Source organism: Aythya marila (genome assembly GCF_965140915.1).
Source record: "Aythya marila genome assembly, chromosome: 7".
Taxonomy (NCBI): domain Eukaryota; kingdom Metazoa; phylum Chordata; class Aves; order Anseriformes; family Anatidae; genus Aythya; species Aythya marila.
Window position 1 is genome coordinate 8077862 of NC_139048.1, and position 23583 is coordinate 8101444.

Below are 23583 nucleotides of genomic sequence, written 5' to 3' on the forward strand. Positions count from 1 at the left end.
CAGGTGTAGATTATATACTGAATCAGATCTTTCAATTAAAGGAATCAACACCTTGTTGCACAATAGCTAAGGAAGTCTCAGAATGACCCACAATGTTAGCATAAATTTAACTGCAAAGAAACACTTGGAGTAGATGATGAAAAACAGGCAGATAGAGCTGAGCACAGAGAAAATTTTAATCAAAACTTTCAAAGGGTAAACCTTAAACCATTTCTTACATCATTTAGGTAACTGTTGCACAAAAAAAAAGCAACTATTTTCCAAAAAAAGCAAGAACAAAAAGCAACAAGCTGATTGTATAGCAGAGGTTACATGGAATTCAAAAACAAAAAGACAGGAGCATTAAGAAAAAATTTAATGAAATGTTATAATTTTACTACCCTAAAAGCAGGGTTGGAATATGCATTTGATTTTATTAATGTCATTTTATAAATGACATTTTATAAATGTCAACAAAAAAGTTGAAAAAAATCCTTACTTATGTTTAATACTCAACAATAAATTCATTTTCTAAAAATAAAATAAGAAACAATGATTATCTCCCCAAAGAATTGATTCATACAATTCCCACTTCTATATCTCAGAAGTATTTTATTTTTGCATGGATGTCACTGAATAGCAGTAATGTTGTTCAGCTGTTTAGATGTACTGTTGCCTCTTTTATTCATAAATACAGAAAAGGAGATATTTCCCTTTAATGTGAAGGACAGATTTAACTTTTTTTTTTTTTTTTTTTTACAGTCATCATTTGTCACCTGCAACTTTGCCTTACCTCAGAAAACTTTGTTTACCTACTTGAGAAAACAATAAATAATAATAAAGGGAAGGAAAATGAATGGATAAGAAAATATCAAGAGAGGCTTGGAGGAACTTTGTGAACCACTTTTGTGAAAATGTTGCTGCCATTCTGCATGTTATGATTTACAGTCAGTGTCCCAGGACCAGGAGAAAGCACAAGGAAACCATGTGGTTGCTGATGCGCACCAAATCAGGGAAACACTCCCACTTAAATTTGAGTAACAAGGCCTTATTCTGTTCTTAAATATTTATCTGGATCATGGCCCAAATCTGTGATTAAACTAAAACTACAAGAAAGGATTAAATGACCTAAACAAGAACAGGATTAGAGAGTCATTTTGAAGCATCTGTTATTAATTGCTGCCATCTCCTTCTGGATCTCATAAGAAATCACTCCCAAGCCAAATTTTTTTTGGGATAAACCTTCTTCATGAAATCTGATTTATTAAATCTCTTTCAGCATCTCTAACTGTCCCTTTACCCTGTAGTTCTTGACACTTTGTGAGCAGCCCAACAACTTTTCTTCTGGGACAGTGAGCCCCTTCGGACATGTCTGGTAATCCCACTGCTCTCTATTTGGCCTCCTACTTTAATTTAGTATTACCCAATTTATCCTAACTCTGTGTAACAGTGGATGTGGAAGGTCAGATTTTCATGCGATTATAAATTTGCTTTGATTTTAAAACAGACTCTTGTCACTATTTAAAATTGCTTTTCCAGGTGAAGTATTTACTTTGACTTTTGGTACTTTGTTCTTTTTTTAAATTCCTGGAAAAAAATTCCTTTTCTCATAATATAAAAATAATAGATGGAGCTGGAGAGCTAGAGCTGTAAATCAATCCTTCTGAAGTGATAATCTAATAATCCACTCAGGCTTCACTGTTGAAGTTTAGGATATCATCAGGGCTCTTTGACTGCTTTATGCCTTTGTAATCAAGATTCCCAGCCCCATTATCTAGTAAGCTTGATAAAGAACACCACTTTTTTTTTTCTCCCCCAACTCAGCCACCAAATAATACCAAGCTGAAAGCATGCAAAGGTTATGAAGCTTAATTTATATTTTACACATTCTAAAGTTGATTCTTCAGTACAAAAGATGAAAAGAGTAAGTGAACATTTCTAATATTAAGACATTATTATCTTTCAGCTGCTGAAAGATAGGATTGGTCCTATGCTATTTGTTGTTGCTCTGTCATTTATTGTTTCCAAAAAATACTTGGAGAACTTGCTTTTGGTGTCATATTTTGATAGGTTATATTATAAAAGACAAAATATTACAGATACTTTTTGGTAATACTATTTATTTTAAGGCAAAGATAAAATCATGTGCTTACACATGGTCGACTTGAATTCATTATCTCAGCTAGTCTATCTACAGACTTTTAAACATGACAGAAACAAATATTCTTCTTAAACAGACAAATCTGCAGCAATGAAGAACAACATAGGTAATTGCATCAGATTTCACTAATCAGCTACAGAAGAGTACTTCAATCCCTTTCCATTCTGAAACAACAAGGTTTTAATAGTCCCCCATTTTTTCTTTATGTTAATTTTCCAGTGAGTTAAATTACAATTCAAATATCTACTGTTTTCTAAGCTACTCTTTAAAATGTTTCATGCTGTACTCATCTTCATAACAGAACGAAAAGATCATGTTATTTCAGTTAGCCCATCATTAATGCATTAAAGCTTTTCAAGCACTGTCTGCAATTTGGGCCACAGGGAAGCATGAGAATACAGCCTCTTCTACAGCAACTGCATATGTACAATTGAGGTGCAACAGATGCAATACATAAGAAAGCCTGTATGACTTACAGATGTCTGCATATGCAACTATAGACAAATGTAAGTTTGTTGCAATTGGAAGGCTACCCAAGATGAGGACTCTTTAAGCATGATTTAACACTGTGTAATTGATGTGCTTAGTCTATATAAATATCAGTAGATTCATGGGGGGATGGGGGGGAGAAATTGAAAAGAAATACATTTCTCACACCTGTCTTAATACCAAAATATATTTCTTAGTTCTATCCATGCATAATTTTAATCCCTTATGTGAAAATTTCTTTTTAACACACTCAACAACTACTGAAGCAATTTAAAACTAACAACTGGCAACAAATTGAAGAAAAATGTTTTAACTTCACCACCAGAAAATAACTATTGCAGCTAAATTTTCATCTATATGTAAAGATATACAATTGAGTAAAAGGGAAAACAAAAACAGCAGTAGGAAGATGTGTATTATTTCTGTTAGAGACCAATAGAGAAGAAAAGCAATCTTTCCATCACCAGGAGATGTGTCACCATTACCCTATCTAGCATCTCTTTATTGATGTATGAAAACCAGTTTTGCTTCCTCTTTCTCGGTGAATAAAACCAAGAAATATCAGAAGCCAAAGCTGATAGATAAACTTATCAATAAAGTTTTGTGGCAATATAGCTTCATATCTTTTACTTATTTGTAAGATTTTGAGAATGGATTCAAAAATAAAAATAGGACATTGTATTTGGGGCAAGTTGAGTGATAAGCAATCCATATCATCCATCATTAAGAGGCACTATTTTAATTTCAAACTTAGCTATATGCTGCTGATAGCTTATAGGTAGCTGAGCACTAGTATTTTCTTTTCCCATTGCTACCTAGATACTTTTACTAGCTTAATGAAGAATTGATTAAAAAAAAGATGTTTATTTCAACTTAGTTGGTTAGAAACTGGCTGGATAGCCGGGCCCAAAGAGTTGTGGTGAATGGAGTCAAATCCAGTTGGATGCCAGTCACTAGTGGTGTTCCCCAGGGCTCGGTGCTGGGGCCACTGGGGCCATCAATGAAGATATCTTCATTGATGATCTGGATGAGGGCATTGAGTGCACCCTCAGTAAGTTCGCAGATGACACCAAGTTAGGTGCGTGTGTCGATCTGCTTGAGGGTAGGAAGGCTCTGCAGGAGGATCTGGATAGGCTGCACCGATGGGCTGAAGTCAACTGCATGAAGTTCAACAAGGCCAAGTGCCGGGTCCTGCACCTGGGGTGCAATAACCCCAAGCAGAGCTACAGACTGGGAGAGGAATGGTTGGAAAGCTGCCTGGCAGAGAAGGACCTGGGAGTGATGGTGGATAGTCGGCTGAATATGAGCGAGCAGTGTGCTCAGGTGGCCAAGAAGGCCAATGGCATCCTGGCTTGTATCAGAAGCAGCATGGCCAGCAGGGCTAGGGAAGTGATTGTCCCCCTGTACTCAGCTCTGGTGAGGCTGCACCTCGAGTACTGTGTTCAATTTTGGGCCCCTCGCTACAAGAAGGACATCGAGGTGCTCGAGCAAGTCCAGAGAAGGGCGACGAAGCTGGTGAGGGATCTGGAGAACAAGTCCTACGAGGAGCGGCTGAGGGAGCTGGGCTTGTTCAGCCTGGAGAAAAGGAGGCTCAGGGGCGATATTATCGCTCTTTATAAGTACATTAAAGGAGGCTGTAGCGAGGTGGGGGTTGGTCTATTCTCCCACGTGCCTGGTGACAGGATGAGGAATGAGCTAAGTTGCGCCAGGGGAGTTTTAGGTTAGATGTTAGGAAGAACTTCTTTACTGAAAGGGTTGTTAGACATTGGAATGGGCTGCCCAGGGAAGTGGTGGAGTCACCATCCCTGGAAGTCTTTAAAAGACGTTTAGATGTAGAGCTTAGGGATATGGTTTAGTGGAGGACTGTTAGTGTTAGGTCAGAGGTTGGACTGGATGATCTTGAGGTCTCTTCCAACCTAGAAATTCTGTGATTCTGTGAACTTAAACAACTCTGGTATCAACTACTAATTACCATACTAATGGCTTATCAGATGTAAATTATAAGCCCAGAACTATAATGCAGAATGGATAATGATTTATTCAAGGGTTAATATTTGAGAGTACTGAAACAGTTTTCAAGAGCTGCAAGAAGTCACAAGGACTGTAGATCTATTAAGAAGAAAATAAGATTCACAGAATCAAGTTTACTTAATTTACATTCAATTCATTAAAAAAAAAAAATGATCAAATGTTTTGATTAAACTTGGACACTGAAAATAAGGAAAACATGGGTCGGTTTGTTCATGACAGAACACCTTAGAATACTTTTTTCTCTTGAAATATAAGCTTTTATGCAAATCATTTTTTGTTACAAAAAAGAAACTATTTGCTTGTGCTCACTGTTTAGCATTGGTGTATTTTCCTTCCTACTTTAAACATTTCTACATTCTACAAAGTAATTCAATGTGAATCATGCTTCAACTATGTATAGAAATATATCCACTGTGATATATTGACTTGGATAGCACAAGCCCTGAAAACAGACACACAAAGGTAATTCCCTTACTCGGTTCTGATCAAAATTATGTAAGATATTTTCAGGATTATCTTCCACATCAGCAACACAACAGTTTTAAAGCTACCAAATGCATACTCTAGCATTTAAAAAAAAAAAAAAAATGTTTTCAACAGAAAACGCCAGAACAGCAAATAAAAAATCAGTTTCAAATCATTCAACCCAAAGTTCTTTCAAAACAGAAAGATATTCATGTTCTGTTAAAAAAAAAAAAAAAAAAAGAAAGAAAAAAAAAAAGAAAAAAACTATTTTCATTGTAAATGTTCATTGAATATATTCTCTGCACAGCATAAAAACAAAAATCAGATCAGGAACATGCATAAGGCATGTTCTCTTAGTACAGAAATACTTGTCATGATGGTTAAATTCCAACACAAAGACAACTTCACTGAAGTAATTTCTACATATACTTCCTCATATATTTATTTACAAAGCTATTCCATAGTTAAGACCAACATTTTAATAAAGTTCAAACTCAGGCAGACAAAAGCATTTAATCTCAGACAGACAATAATGGATATTAATATGCAGAAATACCAAGCATCTAACCAGTCAAAAAACTGCTTACTTAGGTTATTTGAAAGGATTTATCTTTAAAGTCAAAAAGAAGCAGCATTTTCATTTTAAAAGCAGAAATTCTATCCATGTCATCAAACCATATCATACGAACCAAAATTCAACATATCTGAGGCCCATAGCCATTTTTACTTTATTTCGCTCTTTACTGCAACTTCAGTTACAGAGTATTTAAATTCTAATGCTATATAATGAAATACTTCTTACAATTTAACACTGTATACTCTTTAACCTTCAGCTATCAAAATCTTATTTTTGTTGCTAATCATCTAATGCAAATGTATTGCTTCTTCTTTCTCTTTAGAAAATAACTCTAAAGTCTTGATAGCTCCCCAGTATAGCACTATCATGAATGACTCAGGGGAAGGAAGTTCATGAAGGTTTGTTTTTTTAGGTTGTTTTTAGTGTTTTGTTTTGTTTTGTTTTACCAGAACGTTTGTAAGCACTGCTAACAGAAAACGTTAAGTATTCATTTTATCCTTGGTAGAAACTACAGGAGAAAACTGAAGCTGTACAACAACCACACAGTTAATGCATTTCTAGACGTAGCAAAGTCACCTACTAGCATCTGCCACTAAAAAACTCATGTTGGTGTAGTTTGCAAGTAAGCAGCTGCACTGTGCTGGGGCAAGGAGCTGCTGGGCCATCCAAATCCCTGTGCCAGGCAGCAAGACAACTTCAGCAGGACATCTTGGGATAAAGCTGCATGTCAATCATGTCTAGCAATAGAGAAGTGGGATTCTTGGCAAATCAAGGGAAGGGGAAGGTTTCTTGGAAGGTCTTTCGCTCCCTTTTGGTGTATAACTACTCTCTGCAACGTTAATGTTTTGGTGTATGGCTTGAAGCTGAAGGACACTCTGCCTTGTCTCCTGATTATCTTGTTGTTGTCATAATTGTCACCATCATTATCATTATGATTTTTTTTCAGTCATAGTTCTGACAATTTTGATTGATTAATCTTGCCCTAAATAGCAAGCTAATTAATAAAAGAGCCTCCCTTATTTACTAAACACTTGAAAGATGATGGCTTTACACAGCCAAATACCTATTATTTTAAAATACGGATTTGATTAAAGCAATAACAATATTGCTACAAGCCACTCTTTTGTCTTATCCTCTTCTTGCCTCTCCCTAAAACTGACCAACTGCCTTTCTCTAAGATGCTGGTAAGGACCAACAGCAAGGATGGGAGCATGTCGGGAAACACACTGACTCTCTCTCTTCTCCATCACAAAGGGCTGATAATGATGCAACTCCATCACAAAAGGCTAATAATGATGCAAAAAATTTTGACCAACCATTTTTAAGGCTGATCTATATCTCACATATTAGACAAGATTTCCTTAGCAAGAACACGATATTAAAATCACTGATATCATTGATTTTTCAAATACATATGTATATCAAATCTGACTTCAGTGCTTCACGGAGCCAAAAATAACTAGATACATCAAATTATTTGTTCTGGATAAGCAGCCCATGAAAAACTGTACTAGTAACATTTATTTTCTGCCTTGAAAAAGTTTTGCCCTCCATAAAGTTTACTAGGAGTGTTTACTCTTAAATCTTTGGAAGAAAAAAAAAAACTCCTTAAATGCTTTCCTTCCACAGTAATATCTCCTTCCTCCATTCTGCTCCATAGTTAATTGTCGGAAGTTGACTTCGGTAGCAGTATTCAGCAATAATAATAACAATGCAGATAATATAAAATGACATACATTGAATTTAATCAGTTACTATTTACATATAAGAAATTTCAAAGACAGATCCCCCCAAATATGTTTTTGTCAGTGCCAATTCAGTAGAAGGATTTTTCCTGATGACAGCAGGATGAGTATCCAGGAAAGTCATCAATTACTTCATTTTCCATCTATAAAGTGACCCCAAAGTCTATAACCAAAGCAGCAGAAAGGCACAAACAACTTTATGGGAAATCTGTATCATTGTTTCTCTCCTGTCTTTCCTGCACCAAATACATTTAAAATCTGAAGTGAGGTTTTGTGTTAAGAAGAGGATGAAACATTGTCATCTGAGATTTAGGATTTTTAACTCTTAGAGTCTACAGGAGTTAATGTATAGTATAAAGGATGTAGAGAAAGATTTAATAGACTTCAGAAAGAAACAACTACACATGTAAAACACTGCAACTTCACTGTCTCCTTAAGAAGGACACAACGGAACAAAAAGAGCATCAAAACTGGATAGATCAGAGCCCAAATCCACAGAGACATGTGCGGTAACGCTTTTTACCTTACCACCTAATTGTTATATTCCCAGGGTATAGAGCAGAAATCCCCAAAACAGAACGAGTGCCACAGCTACCTATAGAGCAAACAGGTAACAGTCAGGTGCCTAGGGATAACAAGACTGTAGAGTTTCTCAGTGGTCTGTAAAATTGCTGAGGTGTGTTTCTGACAACTGGGAGTTACAGATCCAAACTATTTACTGGACTTCAGCCAGTATACAGTTTCTCTGGACAGGAATGGCTGGGTCGGAATACTCACCAAGCAGGTGTGAAACATTCAAAATATCAGGTAGACCAGCTGTTATTGTCTGAAAAATAGCTAGAATCTGACAGCAGGTATAGTGAATACTGAAGATGTAAAACAGGTAGGTACACAGTGTTTGACTACACTGAGGCACTGATATTCATTAATACAGAGCAGCAAAATATAGTTTACTAAAGTAATTCACATACTATCCTATACAAGACAATTTATGATCTGCAAGATTTGTTAATGCTGCAGTGAACAATGACATAGTTATAGTCCAACTACAGCACCATGAAAAGAATAGAATGATTTCATTAATGGTTAACAGAGTTAGTGACCATGATAATCAAACTGGATCTATTCACTTATGATTTATGGGAATCCCAGAGTTGTATTTGGGCAGAAATAATAGTCTAAAGGGACATTTGGTTCATTCAGATTATGAGAGAGAAATGGTTGGGAGAAATGAATTGTTGAAAAGAAGCTGGTCTGCACTATCAGCAACCTCCCACAAGTTTCTACTGGAACCCTAACAAAGATTTATGTCAGCTGTTTTACAAGAAATGGTCATCTCCTTTTACATCCTCTCAAAGAAGCAGTGCCAAGAGATGGCATAACTGCATGCATCTTTCCCACTGGGCTGGGTGCTTCGTAATAATTGTATATATTGATTTTGGTTTAAATTACTTTTCATAAGCCTTAGCCTTTCTAGCCTTTCTAGCTAGAGCTCTTAACTGGAGTTCTAGTCCCATACCCAGAGAAATGCAATTGCTTTCATTGCACAACCTAACGGATCCAATGTAGCACAGCCCCAGCATCACTTTCAACAGCTGGGGGGGAAAAGACAAAAAACAAAAAATAAAAGTTATAGCAACACCTTGTGCCTCTTTCTGAGACCAAGGCCGAGTGTTGTGCTATGCAGATATGTGCCAGTCTGCTTTAACATTAGCACTACACAACATATAAAGGCAACCCAAGCCATGCAGCCATTCCCCCCCTTTTTAGCATCATGGGAATATCCTCAGCATCTACCAATCAGTTTCTAAAAACAAGAACAGAAGCTAGGCCACAAATTCACTGGATACCAGGTATCATAGATACCGGCTATCCCTAACTGTTTCTTTCTCTGCTAGCACAGTAAATATTATCATACCCACTCCTAAATTCATCCCAAACCAGACCCAAATGATATATAACTAATTAAAGGCTGAATAATTGTCTTTAATTTGTGTTTAGCTTTAAATCCTTACAGTTCTATTTCAGACCTAAGGAACGTGTAAGCTTGTCTATTCTTGTCAGCTGCGCTACTCTAAAAAAAATAATAGGTAGAAGCTTTGCCTTGCCTATATCCTTAGACAACCAGAACTATAGCAATGCTTGACACTAAAAATTACTGGTACTTCTCATTAAAAAAAAAATAAAAAATAAAAATAAAAAAAGGGTTGTTTTATACCAGATGCATCCTGAGCAACAGAACTCAAACTGTGTCTCACTGGCATGTCATCTCTGAAAGACTTAGGCAGCATCTCCTCTTCTCCCCCATTTCACTGATATTTCTGCACAAAGCAAACCAGACTCTTTAAATGACGGTCACTGAGTGGTATGGTCATGGCATGGGACAAACATTTATTTATTATTTATTTACTTTAGAAAACAGTGTTTTGATTCACTTACATTGAAAGAAAATCCATCACCAGATATTTTTCAAATGGGAAACCAAAAAAGATATCACTTAATTAATACTATATCCAGCATGCATAATAACAAACTGCTTGGGCACAAGAGAGACACACTGCCTGCATTCCCTTTTTACAGCCAAGAATGTCTAGAAAGTTGTAAAGAAAGTCTGTTTTGCTCTTCAGTTTGTATTTTTCAGAGGTAGACTGAAGAGGAAATAATGAATATTAAAAACGAACAAACAAAAAACTTTGAGATCAACTGAAACCTAGCAGTGAGTAGACTCTGCTATGGCAAGCTTGCCAAAACAAAAGCCATATGTACGTATGTACGTTTTATACATAATGTATGTATATAAATGTGTAACACTCATTTACTTATTAAAGAGCCCAGCTTAAAGTCAATATTTGCAAATAAGCAAAATGACTTTATCCCCATGAACAAAGAACTCTCTCTCCCCCAAACCATTCCCATTTTTCCAGACAATTAATACTGAAGTCAGAAAGATTAAAAACATATCATCAGAATGGAACATCTAAGCAAATCGCATGTACCATTTTTAATTCAGCTTTTGGCATGAGACATCTTGCTAAAATAACTAGTTTTACATTGCAATATCGATACTGCAGTGTTCTCCAGATTTAACACATTTACAACTGACCCACAATAAAGTACCAACCTACAAAGCTCTTGGCTGTCTGCAGCTGCTCCCTTAACCACCAGCTCCTCTTTGTTTCTTCACTGAGAATATTGTTCACTAGGAATAATACAGGGCATTCAAACTCAGTTTTACAGTTGGACAAATTTCCAAATAAATTGTAATGTTTGCAATGTAACAATTCTTAACGAAAAGTGTTGTTTCATATCTACAGGGCTCACAACTCAAAGGTCCCAGAGAGCTTCCTGAACTTTACACATTGCGCAGTGACTCTGCCGAAGAACAGGATGTGAGCCTACTGCAGTAAGAAAGATCAATAAAAAGGCTGATAGTGACATACAGTACTGCCAAAACCCATTAAAAATACTGCACAAAGCCCCTTCTAAAGCACAAGCTTTATTTTTCTTCAAATTTTAGATTAAATACTATCTTAAATATTTCTAGTTCCTGGTATTTGCCTTTTGAGTTTTTAAGACATTAGAGTACATTCAGGTCATGTTCGGAAGCTTTGATACTAGAAATATTGTTTAAATGAAAGCTACAATTTAAGTAAAAATGATTTGATGCCAGAAACATAATTAAAAAAAAAAAAAAAAAAAAAGCATCTCAAGTCCTTAATATATCTGGCAGTAGTTACTACATGTAGAGCAGAAAATTAGTATGTTTTTAACATATTTAATGTTGAAGTGGGAGTTTTATTTTATTATTCTCCTTAGAAGCCTAATAATCTAGCTCTTCAAGAACTAGCTGAGGGCTTCTTACAGAAGCAAGATAAAATTTTCAATGTTAGATAAGAACAGAGGCTGTCACTAAACTCACTATGATCTACATGCCAGATTTTGCTGGAATTCTTCTTGAAACATAATAACTAATAGAGTAATACACATAAGTATGGAAAGGACAGTAAGTTTGCCATTATGTGGAAAACTCAAAGCTGGGACTCAGCAGGAACAAGGAGTAAACAACCTCATACCAAACACCATCCTATATGTAAAAGTAACAGAGCAATATGATCAAATGGCAAAAGATCCAACATCCTACGAACTGCCAGAGTGGAAAGTACTTAATAAACGTGTTTGATTCCTTCCCCAGAATTATGGCAATGGCTGTAATTGGCTGAAACACAGTGCAATTAATGTTAAAGACTGAAGAATTTGAAAAATCCACTAAGCTTCAAAAAAAAAAAAAAAAAAAAAAAATGAAATTTCACTATGGTGAAAAATTTCCACCAAGCATTTGTAACAGTAGAGTTTCATAAGCTCATAATTTGACTATATTTACACAGGTTTACAAGGGATGACAAAAGCTACACACATCTACAGCTGAAAGCTGTCTGTGAGGGAGAGCCCAGACACACTGAAACTTCTCAAAGAATGATGCAACTACTCAATTCATTCTGCAATGTTTATATTTTTCTTCCAGTAGAAGTCCTCTCATGTAATAGCAAAATTTTAACTTTGAAATTTTCCTTTAGCATATTCCTTCCATAGGCCCACTCCTGAAAACTTCTCTCTGTATATAAACCTACATAGGAATACACTCAAACTTATGAAAACTTTGAAGCCTCTGTAGACCAAGTTCAATAAGAGTGCGAACAGTTACCAAATGAAATACTGAAGACAATTAAGTAAATATAATATTTACACACTTACTCTAAAGTAATAGTTTGCACTTTAAAATATGTTTAAAGACAATATCATTTTCCTCTTGTTATTAATGTGTGTTCATTATTCAAATTAAGAAAACAATTTTTTCTTCATATCATGTTATGTTGGTTTATAATCTAGTTACATTAAATAATCAAAGCATTCAAGTTAGGTTCTCCTGATTAGTAGAACACTACAGTTTTTCATCAACTGAAATTACCTACTTAAAGGAAATTTAAATATTTATATTTAAAAAAAAAAATGTATCACATGCCATTAAAGAGACATTGTAAAACAGAATTTAAGTGTATCCTATGAACTGCTTTAGACCAATAATTTTGATTTAAAATGCCACTGTGCTATTTGGTATGCAACAGCACATTTCGGAGATTAAGACAACTTTGAGATGGGTAATATATACACACATACACGTGTATATGTATGTGTATATAAGAGCCTCCAAGAAGACAAGCAACATTAAGACTGTTTTTAAGTTGAGAGTTGAGGGGAGAAATACTAACAAAAAATAATAGTAGTAATAGTAATAATAATAATAATAATAATAATAATAGGCAGTCAGTGAGAGCAGACAGTTTGCCAGTCCCAAGACAAGAAACTACTTGTTTTCTCTACAGATTGCTGCAGCTCTCACTTGGATAAAAACGCATGTTGTAGGGTCTCCTTGATTTCCCAAAACCTCTGCCCCTAAGGCATGGTGAGTACTGCACATGAGTGCAGCTATAAAAGCACAAGAGGGAGGGAGGAAGAGACAAAGGGAGGGAAAGAGGGAGAAAACATACAGCCCTGCAGCTAAGACTTTCTAATCAATAGGGTTCTTGACAGGAATATAAATCTAACTTTCACACCGAACAGCTAGAGTTTCAAATTTTCACAGAAATCCTTATTTTAGAAATCACAAGGTTATAGGTTTGCTGCTGAGATTGCACAACAGCCTATCTAATGAGTGGCGAAAAAGCATTTTATACAGAGCTATGGAGAACAGTATTCACACTTCACTTGAATCAATTTCCAGATTATTTATGCAGAATATAATAAAGTAATGAATACGAGTAAAGCATTGAGCAGACTTAAAATCATTCTTACCTTCCAGATAAAACCAGCGCATGTACTCTGACAATATAATATGGGGCTTTCAAAACAGGTGTTGAATGTAAGGATAATTTTCACAGAGAAAATAGTTTTTATATTTTTTTTAGGTATAATATGAATTTGATTAAGTTCACATTCTTCATACAATGTTTACAAATTAGATAGCAGTATAGGACCAGATTCAGCAGTTCAGGAGTGGCCTATTTATGTTCCTCATCTTTTGATATTCTAAGGGAAATAATTCAAAAATAACATTTGACTGAAACGTTCAGATATGAATAGTTTCACACTTTCTCAAACCAAGTAAAATGAAAAAGCCTAAGCGTATTGTTTGATGATATGTACTAAAAATCTAAATTTATGGTTACCAGCTTTCCTTGGGGAAATCCAGTGGTCTTAACAGTTACTCTATAGTACTGAAACACTATCCTAGGTAGTGTTGTAATATATTCAGTGTCTATAACAGGAGCTGGTCTCTTTCTGCATGTGCTGTCATAAAGTATACAGTCCTCACAGTCTTTTTAGTTTGTTTTTGTATATTTTTTCTTTTCTTTTCTTTTTTTAAAAGAACAGCATTAGGAAAGGATTTAAGCCAAGAAATTCAATGTTTATGCTAATATTTGTCTATGAACCCAATGGATGTGAAGCTCACAAACTGAAATTTGATCACAGCCAAAAACAATATGAAAACAGCTTCATTACAGAGTTTATTTGATCCAAAAGAAAATATTTGGAATTCCAAAGCTTCAATAGCACAGCTTACCCTGGGTAAGCATTTGATCTATGTAGGAAACTAGGAAGAAGAATGTATTATGTGAGACAAAATTGGAGACGTTCAGTCTGAAATTGCAGTTTAAAGTTTACTCTGGAAAAGTCAAAATTCAAAATTCTTTTCCATATTGTGGAATTGCTGTAACTCTTGACCAAAACAGGAAAATCCACCACCACAACCACCTCCTCTCTTCTTGTTTAATAAATGTAATATAAGAATATTTTATGGCAGACAAACTCAGGACAGTACACCAATATATCTGAGCAATGAAACCAAGCGTATTCAACTAAAAGTTTCCAATCAGATCAGAGGAGCTGCAGATTAGACAGACACAAGACAAAGACATCTACAAGAAGTTCTTCAGGCTTAATGGTAATAACGATTATTACGAGCAAAGCAACTCCTTCCTGTTGTTTGAGTCTTATGATGAATACAGGAGTAGATTATTATTTTTTTTTCATTTCTTGTATACAAGCGAAATGGCAAAAACATTCCCATGCTGCACACTGATAATCATTAACATCTAGAACTGATTGAGTGTTTGGACACAAAAAGGGGGGGGGGGGGGGGGGGGGGGGGGGAAGTAACTTATCTGTGAAGATTTAACTCAGAGTTTCAAGAAAATGTAACTCTTCAGCTTTTGTCTTTGTTTCCTTTCTCATCCTGAGTCTCCAATTAGCTAGACACAAAGTCCCAGAGGTATGACCTGAAGAGTATACCTGTCAGCACAGCTTGTTCTTGTGAATAAACACATAGCCTCTGCATCAGGTATTTTTGTTCCTTGACTCTACTCTACTATCAAGCAAGGTGTTAAGGCTAGGATGCAAGCCAGTTAATTAAGTGTATCAAGAATGAATCTGCAAATCCAGTGAAAGTGTCTCATATGCCTCATGTCAGTTAGAATACACCCTTCTCCCTGCTGGAGAGGAAATAGCTTTATTAGCCTTTTTCCCCAGTTCCAACCAAAATTGCTGAGACAATTTGGGGGACAGATGCTGTTTAAAATAACTGTAATCCTAAAAGGTTTATAACTTTAAGGTACAAAAATCATAGTTATTGGATGTACAGGACAGAAGGAACTGAAAAAAAAAAAAAAATAGAAGGCTGTTCATAGTTAAAGTTAGGGATTGTTAATAAGTTACTTCACTTCAGTTGTTCCTTGTTCTTAGTCCTCCTATTTTTTATGCTTAAAGTTATTCTTCAGCTTGCAAACTCCTCTTTTAAACAAAGGCAATATGCTATTTCAGTACAGAAAAAAAAATTGTACTTTCTATGACAAGTCTATACAATCCCATGTTCTGTATTTAATGATGTGGAAAATTATCTAAAATACTGCCTACCTAAACATATTTCCAAAATCCTAAAAATCTAATTACCGTAGATCCTGATGAAGATATGTGACAAACATATTGAATATAATTACCTATTTTGCAGACATTTTTAACTTAGAATCCACCGAGTTAGGAGAAAAAAAAAAAAAAAAAAAAAAAAAGACGATTACGATGAGAGGTAGTTCTGCAGCTACTTCTTTTTACAAGTTTGTTGTTCTGTTTGTTTGTTTGTTTTTTTAAATCTGTAGCATATGCAAACTGTTTCTGATATTTGTGATGTTACTCTTTAAGAAAACACTAAATAATACTGAACTTCTGTTAGAAATGCAGGAAAGACTCGATTAATCACTAAAACTTTGTCGGATAAATCACAAAATCCAGAATCAAAAACAAAAGCAAAAAAGAAAAAAACACTATACACTCGGCATGATTTACAATAATTTCAGGCTACATTCAATTGTACTCACAGTTGACACTGATCTCCTTTGATTCCCTTGGTTGTGCAGAAACATTTTCCTGTTTGCATGTGACAAATATTTGCATGTCCACTGCATGTGCAAGCTACAAAATCAAAAGAGAAAAGGATTTATCCACCTATGTTATACTTTATAACCAAAGGATTTTTCATGAATATTAATGCTATATCCTAAGACATTTCCTACAAGCTGTATTTTTTAAAAATGTCATTATTTCAATTGAAATCTTCTTTGAAGAACATTGTACTAGCACATTAATTTATTTTCTGTAAAGAACTCTGCGGTGATCTCCACCGCAGATTATTGACAATATAAAGCACAGCAGTTTGAGAAGAGCCATTACAGTCTAAAATTTCAACATGCTTTAGTATGACAACACGGAAAGCAACATAAAAAGTTATTAACACATCTTTTCTATTCGGATGAAATCCTGACCAATGGCAAAAGCAATGTCAAGATTCTATTAGTTTCAAACGTACAGAAAGTATCATTGCAGATGCTTTCTAAAATGTCTAACGTATCTGGAACTCTTAATTTTGACAAGAGAGAACAGAAAGAATGCTTTGAAACCATTTGAACAAAGGCTGAGTTAATGCTATATCAATACACGTTGTATATTAACTATAGTTAATACAATAGCTATGGGTTCACAATAAGAGTATTCTAGAATTTAAAGACATAAAATAAAATCCTGAAGCTTGGAAGGGAACTGGAGGGGATCGACATCATTACTCCACTCAAGTCATTCTTTTATTCCATTCAAGTCATTCATTTACTCCACACAAGTAATTCTTTTTAAACTCCGTGGCTAAAGTAAATCTCTCCACAGTGGTCTCTCCACTGCCACTCTTGTTGCCTAATGGATTCCCATCTCAAGTCTTTTTTTTTTTTTTCCTCTTTTTTTTTTTTTTTCTTTCCTATGTTTATACGAATTCCTACTTTGTTTAGGCAGTCGTCCCTCTTTTCTACCCATGCATACAAAACTTAATAACCTCTCTCTGGTAAATATGTCATTAAGTCCCCACCTCATACTGGAATATTGATCTGCTGTTAATCACACTACAGCTGAAGTCTTTCTTTAATACAAAGCACCTGAACCTACATTGATGATCATATTATGCTTTCATTTAAGTTTTCATTACAACTAAGATAAAAGATTTAATACATGGGCTCCTGCTTGGGAGTAGATATAATACTAAGTAGAAACCTGTATATAGTAGAAGTTTATTTTCCACTTATTAATCTTAATATTGAAATCTAGTTTTTATTTTTTTCTGAGGAATTGAGTTTTACTGTTCCTTTTCTACTGATAAAGGATAATACACTATGAATAATTCCGTGGCAGTATCCCATACCACACACATTATAATCTCTCTGCCCTAACCTAAAAATAAAAAGGAAAAAAAGGCAAGCCAGACTGGAACCACAATAATGCATAAGGTATCACTGACAAAATTTTTCAGTGCCAGGAATTGTATGATTTGTTCAACTTTCCAAACTTGTTAAATAGCCAGCTGTAGCTAAAATGAACATACCCTCTATTTGTATGTATATACAAATAGAGGGTATGTACTAGAGATTTAAACTGTCCAGGGCTTCCCTTTTGAGAAGCATTCTGGAGCTGCTTTTCCTCCTTTTTCCTCCTCTGGATTTACTGCATTTACATGCAGTAAATCTAGAAAAATTACAGGAGTTTTAAAACACTTCTTACATCCTGCATATGAGACATATCAAATTATCTGAACCCATCTCACCGCTTCTTCACAGGAAAGTACACTCAAAGTACAATTTCGACCCTTCACGACAGATGTTCACTGAAGTTTTACTCATCTTTAATCAGTTATGTTTTCCAAAATCCATTTGCGTCTTCCTCTCTACATTTTCTTGGAATGACTATTTAGACACTTTCAGCCTGTTCTCAAAAGTTAATTTTAATTGCGTAAAATCTTTGCTATGCTATCAATGAAAAGCAAAGGAATATATTCCTAACAGCTCATTCTACTTTTGGTTATTTGCTGTTAATAGTGAAGCAGCATTATGAGACAGCATAAAAACTAAAGGAGCTGAAAGGCTGCATTGCAGAAAAAAAAAATCCAAAAGCTGTCAATATGTTGACAAATACAGAAGCTATTGCCAACCAGTGTTAATTATTACTTCTATAGTTGTAACTTTATAGGAAGTAGATCACAAATGTGGGAGTGGAACTTCCTTTACTAGAGTAGCTTTTATTTAGCAAAAGTATTTAAACATTAAATTACAAAATCCTTTGGATACTATGCATCGTTATTATCATGAAAAAAAAAAAAAAAGTCATAAAAGGAAGTATATATTGCAAACGTACCAGATATAGCCATATGAGACTTTCTGAAAGAACAAAATAATTTCCTTCGACATGACGTCCTACCCAGTGCACAAAATTACTGATAAAGCAAACTTTTCAGTACCACTTAGCCCCATGGACATCTAAATCAAACCAGCATCTATATAGTGCACTTTAGTGTATTATGTGCCTGCTCACACAGGAGTCCAACAGATACACTGCTCTCCAATCAGCCAGATTTCTCCTTCCATTTTAAAGTGCATCGTGCTTTGGTCACTGCACTCTGTCCCTACCACTAGAGTATCCTTGAGAACCATTAAAGATAAATAGCTGACGGACCTATTTTCCCATGGAGTCATGTCTAAATTTTGATTTCTGTGTATTAATAATACATACAAATAGAGGGTATGTTCATAAAGGGTACTTTCATAGCTCAGTCTCTCTCCCCAAGAACACTAACACAGCCACTCCACATCACCTACATTCTCATGACACGTATATGAAGCATATATGGTGCTAATATTAGTATGGATAGAAAAGGAGAAGAAAGGAGGAGTAAGAAGACTCAGAACCTTGTGTTCTGGATTCCTTGTCAATTAAAAGCCTAGTTCAGATTAGCTCAGCAGCTAATTTTCTTCTATTACAAGATGAACAGCAATTACTTTTATCAATCGAGTTCCTAGTAATTTAACTGTTCCCTGGACAATACCTTTAAAAAGGACATCATGAGTTAATCACTTTTACATTATTTTTAAAATGTCATATGGACAATTTCTGTTTAATGCATAATTTAATTTATCTCAGGCTTGGAAGTCTTATTGAAAACTGGATTCCTACTGATCTGTGGACCTCTATGTGAGAATTAATTTAGAAAACAAAATGCATATGAGCCTTAGCTGTTGTTACTGAAGTAAATCTAAATATATGCTATCAAACAAACAACAGCACAAGCAACACAATATTACACTATGTTCAGTGGAAAAAAAAAAAATAGATATCATTATCTTTGTGCAACACTGCGGGTTTTTTCCACTGGCCTACTTTCCAATAATACAAAATTATGAACTTTGAATATGAACCATGTCTACTAATCAGTAAACTGCAACCTAAGCCAACATTTGATTTCAAAGTAAGGCAATCCTGAGGTCAAGAACTACAGAATCTAAAATGATAGCACCGGTATACATAAACATATTGAGTCGTTAAGTAAATCCTTGCCCATGATTCCACATCTGTACTGAAAACATCCAGGCAAGAATGTGTTCCTGTTATTGTTTTATCAGGAAAGGATGTTTGAAAATCAGCTCAACGAGGCATATCCTACCTCAAGAAGATTTTTCATTATGTACTGTATAGATACCTGTGTATTGGTTGGGTGAGACAAAAGTTTACAATGTACAAATATATGAATGTTTTTTTGTTTTGTTTTGTTTTTTGTTTTTTGTTTGTTTGTTTGTTTGGTTTTTTAAGAAAAGTCCAGACCACACAGCCAAGCAATTCAGCTCATAGCTGTACAGAGTCTGAAATTGGTGAAAATGCATGTGGAACTCAAAGCCTTCTGCTTCTTGTTTTTTAACCCCTCTGTTTAATCTTTCTAAGTGAAAACATTTCTCTTCTGATAGGACTGTAACTCAATAGTTAAAACTGTAGCTATAGCAATATCTTTCACAGTCTAATGCCAGTAGAAAAACGCCAAACCTTAGAATCAGTTTTAAAGCATATGAGGCAAGCATTCTCAGCTGGTAGAACTCAGCACAAGAAATGAAATTTACATTTTCTGTTTTTATGTGGTCCCACCTCTCTCAATCCCCATGCATTTGTTTTCAAGGAATGAGGCTTAAATCCCAGCAGCAGCAGCTGCAGCTAAAGCTTGCATCAAGTAGCTTTTTTTCTGCTAAAAAGGACAGTTACCTTTAATATTGATTTAAAGAAATATTTATCAGGATTCTTCTTTGTAAGAACTCCCTAAAGCTAAAGGAAAAGGAAATAAGAGTTAAAATGAAAGCTTTACTTAAAACTTTACATTTCAAATATTTCCCTCTTTTTTTCATTTATATTTAATAAAAGGTTTAAGAGTCTGAGTAGAATTGCACAGAAGCAGAGATTTCTGACTGAAAATCCCAGGCTCCCACTACTTAATGTTAGGTGGTGGGAGGATCACATTATTGCTTTTGATTTTCAGGGTCTGTCTGCCACATCAATTAACATATCTGAGACACTGTCAAGGAAAATTTCCTATTTTTGTGTCTTAGTGTTCTACAACATTGTATTTCTTACAGATGCTGGACTAGGCACAGTGTGAATCTGCTTTGCCACATCTCTCAAGTGACATTCAGTTGATTCATTCTCTATCATGATTATGCTTTAAATAATATCAAATTCTTAAGAAGAAATATTTCATTTGGGACACTGACTTAAAATTAGAACATGAAGCACACATAGACAAACAGATCTGCTGGGTTAGTAGAAATTACATAGAAACAGAAATAATCTTTGTGCTTCTAGATGAGGATCCAAAAGGAAGAAGAAAACCTCCCAAAATCTTATCCATTGCAAATCCTGGTTAACAAATCATACAAAGGTTAACTCCTAGACTACTCTCATCTTATAAGTAATTGAGCCCAAGTTAATTGTTCTGAGAATTTATTTTTTTTTTTTGCTTCCTAACCAAGACAAACAGAAAAAAGGTTTTTCAAACCATCAGCTGTGGTCTAAGTCTGGTCTTGCTGAAGCCAATGGAAACTTGTCTACTGGGAGTCAAAGCAAGGCACATGCTAAAGCATTTGAAAACTCATACCGCATCTCTAAAAAATGTTTGGGAGAGTGGAAACAAACAGAAAGATAACATCACTTATTATTCCAGAGCCGGAAAAAGCATTCTAAGACTGATTTTTTTTTTCTTTATTTTATATATATATATATATATACATATACATATATATATATATATATATATATATATATATATATATATGGAGACAAATTTTGGTCCTATCCTCAAAAAAAAAAGAAGAAAAGCACACCATCAACACAGAAAACTGTTTGTTGTGTCATTGCCATTATAACTTTTGATGTGTTCCAGTAGGTGAACCATGGAACAAGACGCTACAGAAGAGACGGGTCTATCTGCAGGGTACATCAGACTCTACTGCTGTACCTACATATTCCAGCATTCACAGGATCAGCATACTCAAACATTTTCAGAAAGTCACAATGATCTTAATTCTCTCTCAAATCTATCCTGAGAGTAATCATTGCAGAGAATAGCCTGAAATCCTGCTTCAGCTTTACAGCAAGTTTAATATAAGGTAACATTCTAACGGTGTTAACTGTTGTTCACATTCCCTATTTCCTCCTAATTCAAGTCATATTCAGTATTTAGAATCCAGAAATGAATATCTGAGAAGCAAATGGTTAAAACTGAAATATACAGAATTTTCTGCTCGTTTAAAATAAAAGTAAAAATCTACATACCGATACACTACTGATTTTAAATAATAACAGTGAGTTAAGACTGGGTAATATATTTTAAGTAAAATAATTAATCACACCTCTAGCTTACAACAGGGATTGATAGCATACCGTGTCTTTCTTCTCTCATGGGAAAGAAGTACATCTGTCATTCTCTATTTCATTATTCACAAAGGGCTAAGAGGTTTTAATTATAAGGTTAAGCTTGAGACTCAAAATAAATGTCAGCTTCTGCTGGATTTTAGAACGATCTATTAGGCAATATTAGCATCAACTTTACACCTTCCAAAATAAATTATAATCCAGAAAACTCAGAAAAATTTGTTACTGGTGCTTATGTTCCCCCCCAAAAAGCATCAAAATTAGAATGGTCGCTATTCTAATACTTCATGTGAGAAAAAAAAAAATGAGGAACAGAATATGGACACAACATTTAATTCAAAATATATTGTTCTATTCTGATGGAGATTTCATTTATGTTGCAAATTCCTTCCCAAATGTGTGTACATTCTTTAAATCAACTTTGAAAATTTACATGAATTATATCATTTTTTTGTTTGTTTGTTTTTTAATTATATCAGCTAAAGAATTATTCTTGAAAGTATAACTCTAAGTTTTAGATGCAGTATCTTGGAGCCACTGAGTTATTCACCATTATCACAACTAAGAAACATGAATACAGGAAATAGAAACGTGATTCAAAATTATATAAACTGCCTCTGGGGTGAGTTTTAAGAATGAGTTCTCATCAACTTTATGTTCAAGGTATACCTTCGAAATTCAGTCCTCTGTAGGTGCTGGAAATGATCCCCGACACTGGCAAGATTTAACATCCCATTAACGCCACCCTTGTCAACTATTTTACTGTAGCTATAGGGTGCACTTTTGTAACAAATCTCCCAATCATCCCCCTGCTATAATGGTTTTGTTTGTTTCATAGAGTGGCTCTGGAGTCCATGAATATAATTTCATAGGAATGAAACAAAACCAGAAGATGGCAACAGGGCCACAAAGGCAATAAAGGGGCTGAAGCATCTTTCTTATTAAGAGAGCTAAGAGAACTGGGATTCAGCCTGGAGAAGACAAGGCTCAGGAGGAGCCTAGAGAAGGCTCCAGTTGACCCTCCTTGAGCAGAGGTGTTAGATACTTTTTCATAAATGTTACACTCTACAGATGAGTATAACTCTGTTGTAAGGCTGTTGCAAAAGTGCAACTGTGCACTACTGTACATCCATGTTTCTTCTTTGGACAGAAATAGTGAAATGGGCTCAACTTCAGGACTTTTTCCACATTACTGGTAGCATCTGATGTATCATTATTTACTCCACCATTAAACACCTTGGTGTAGAACTTGTATAACTCAAAAAATATGAAATTTTCTTTAAAATAAGTACATATCAAATGATACAGCTACTATTACGAATCAAAGTCTCAGTGAAAAAAAAAAAAACCTGCAACTCCTTTCCAACTAAGATTATGCATACATGATTTTCTTTAAGCAATTGTTTTAAATACTTAGCTGCCATGCTACCATTTTAAGAAATCATTAAATATTGAAGATACATAACCTATGAATATGCTTAAAACATACAAATGTAACCTATTTTTGTCATCTTATTTTTAAATATTAACAGAAGTCACATTAGAGCTTTAAAACCAGCAACAACCACTAAAAACCACCTCAGCAAGTACTATTCTAGTTTTAGGCAAATAGCAGTTCACCCTACTGTTCTGTACAATATGGTGATTCTAATTAAACAGAAAGACTCTGTGAAAACAATATAATCCAGTAGAGTAAATCCATGCTGTAACATCGCAACCTTATAGAATTTATTAAATAATAAATCCACGGCACAATTGATTCTGAGTTGCTAGCTCAGCATATAAACATTCTTGCTGATGCTGACAAC

General features: G+C 34.8%; 1 protein-coding gene across 5 annotated transcripts in view; it reads right to left on the reverse strand.

Moving 5' to 3' along the window:
• The window catches only part of ATRNL1 (attractin like 1), a 490952-nt gene that overhangs the window by 321591 nt on the left and 145778 nt on the right, over window positions 1-23583 (reverse strand). For all 5 annotated transcript variants that reach the window (XR_014317912.1, XM_082764804.1, XM_082764803.1 and 2 more), the window contains exon 20: window positions 15874-15967. Coding sequence is in view for 4 of the 5 variants with exons in the window: in XM_082764804.1 (XP_082620930.1) it covers window positions 15874-15967 (94 nt within the window). In the remaining variant the exon portion in view is untranslated. The remainder of the gene's footprint in view (window positions 1-15873; window positions 15968-23583) is intronic.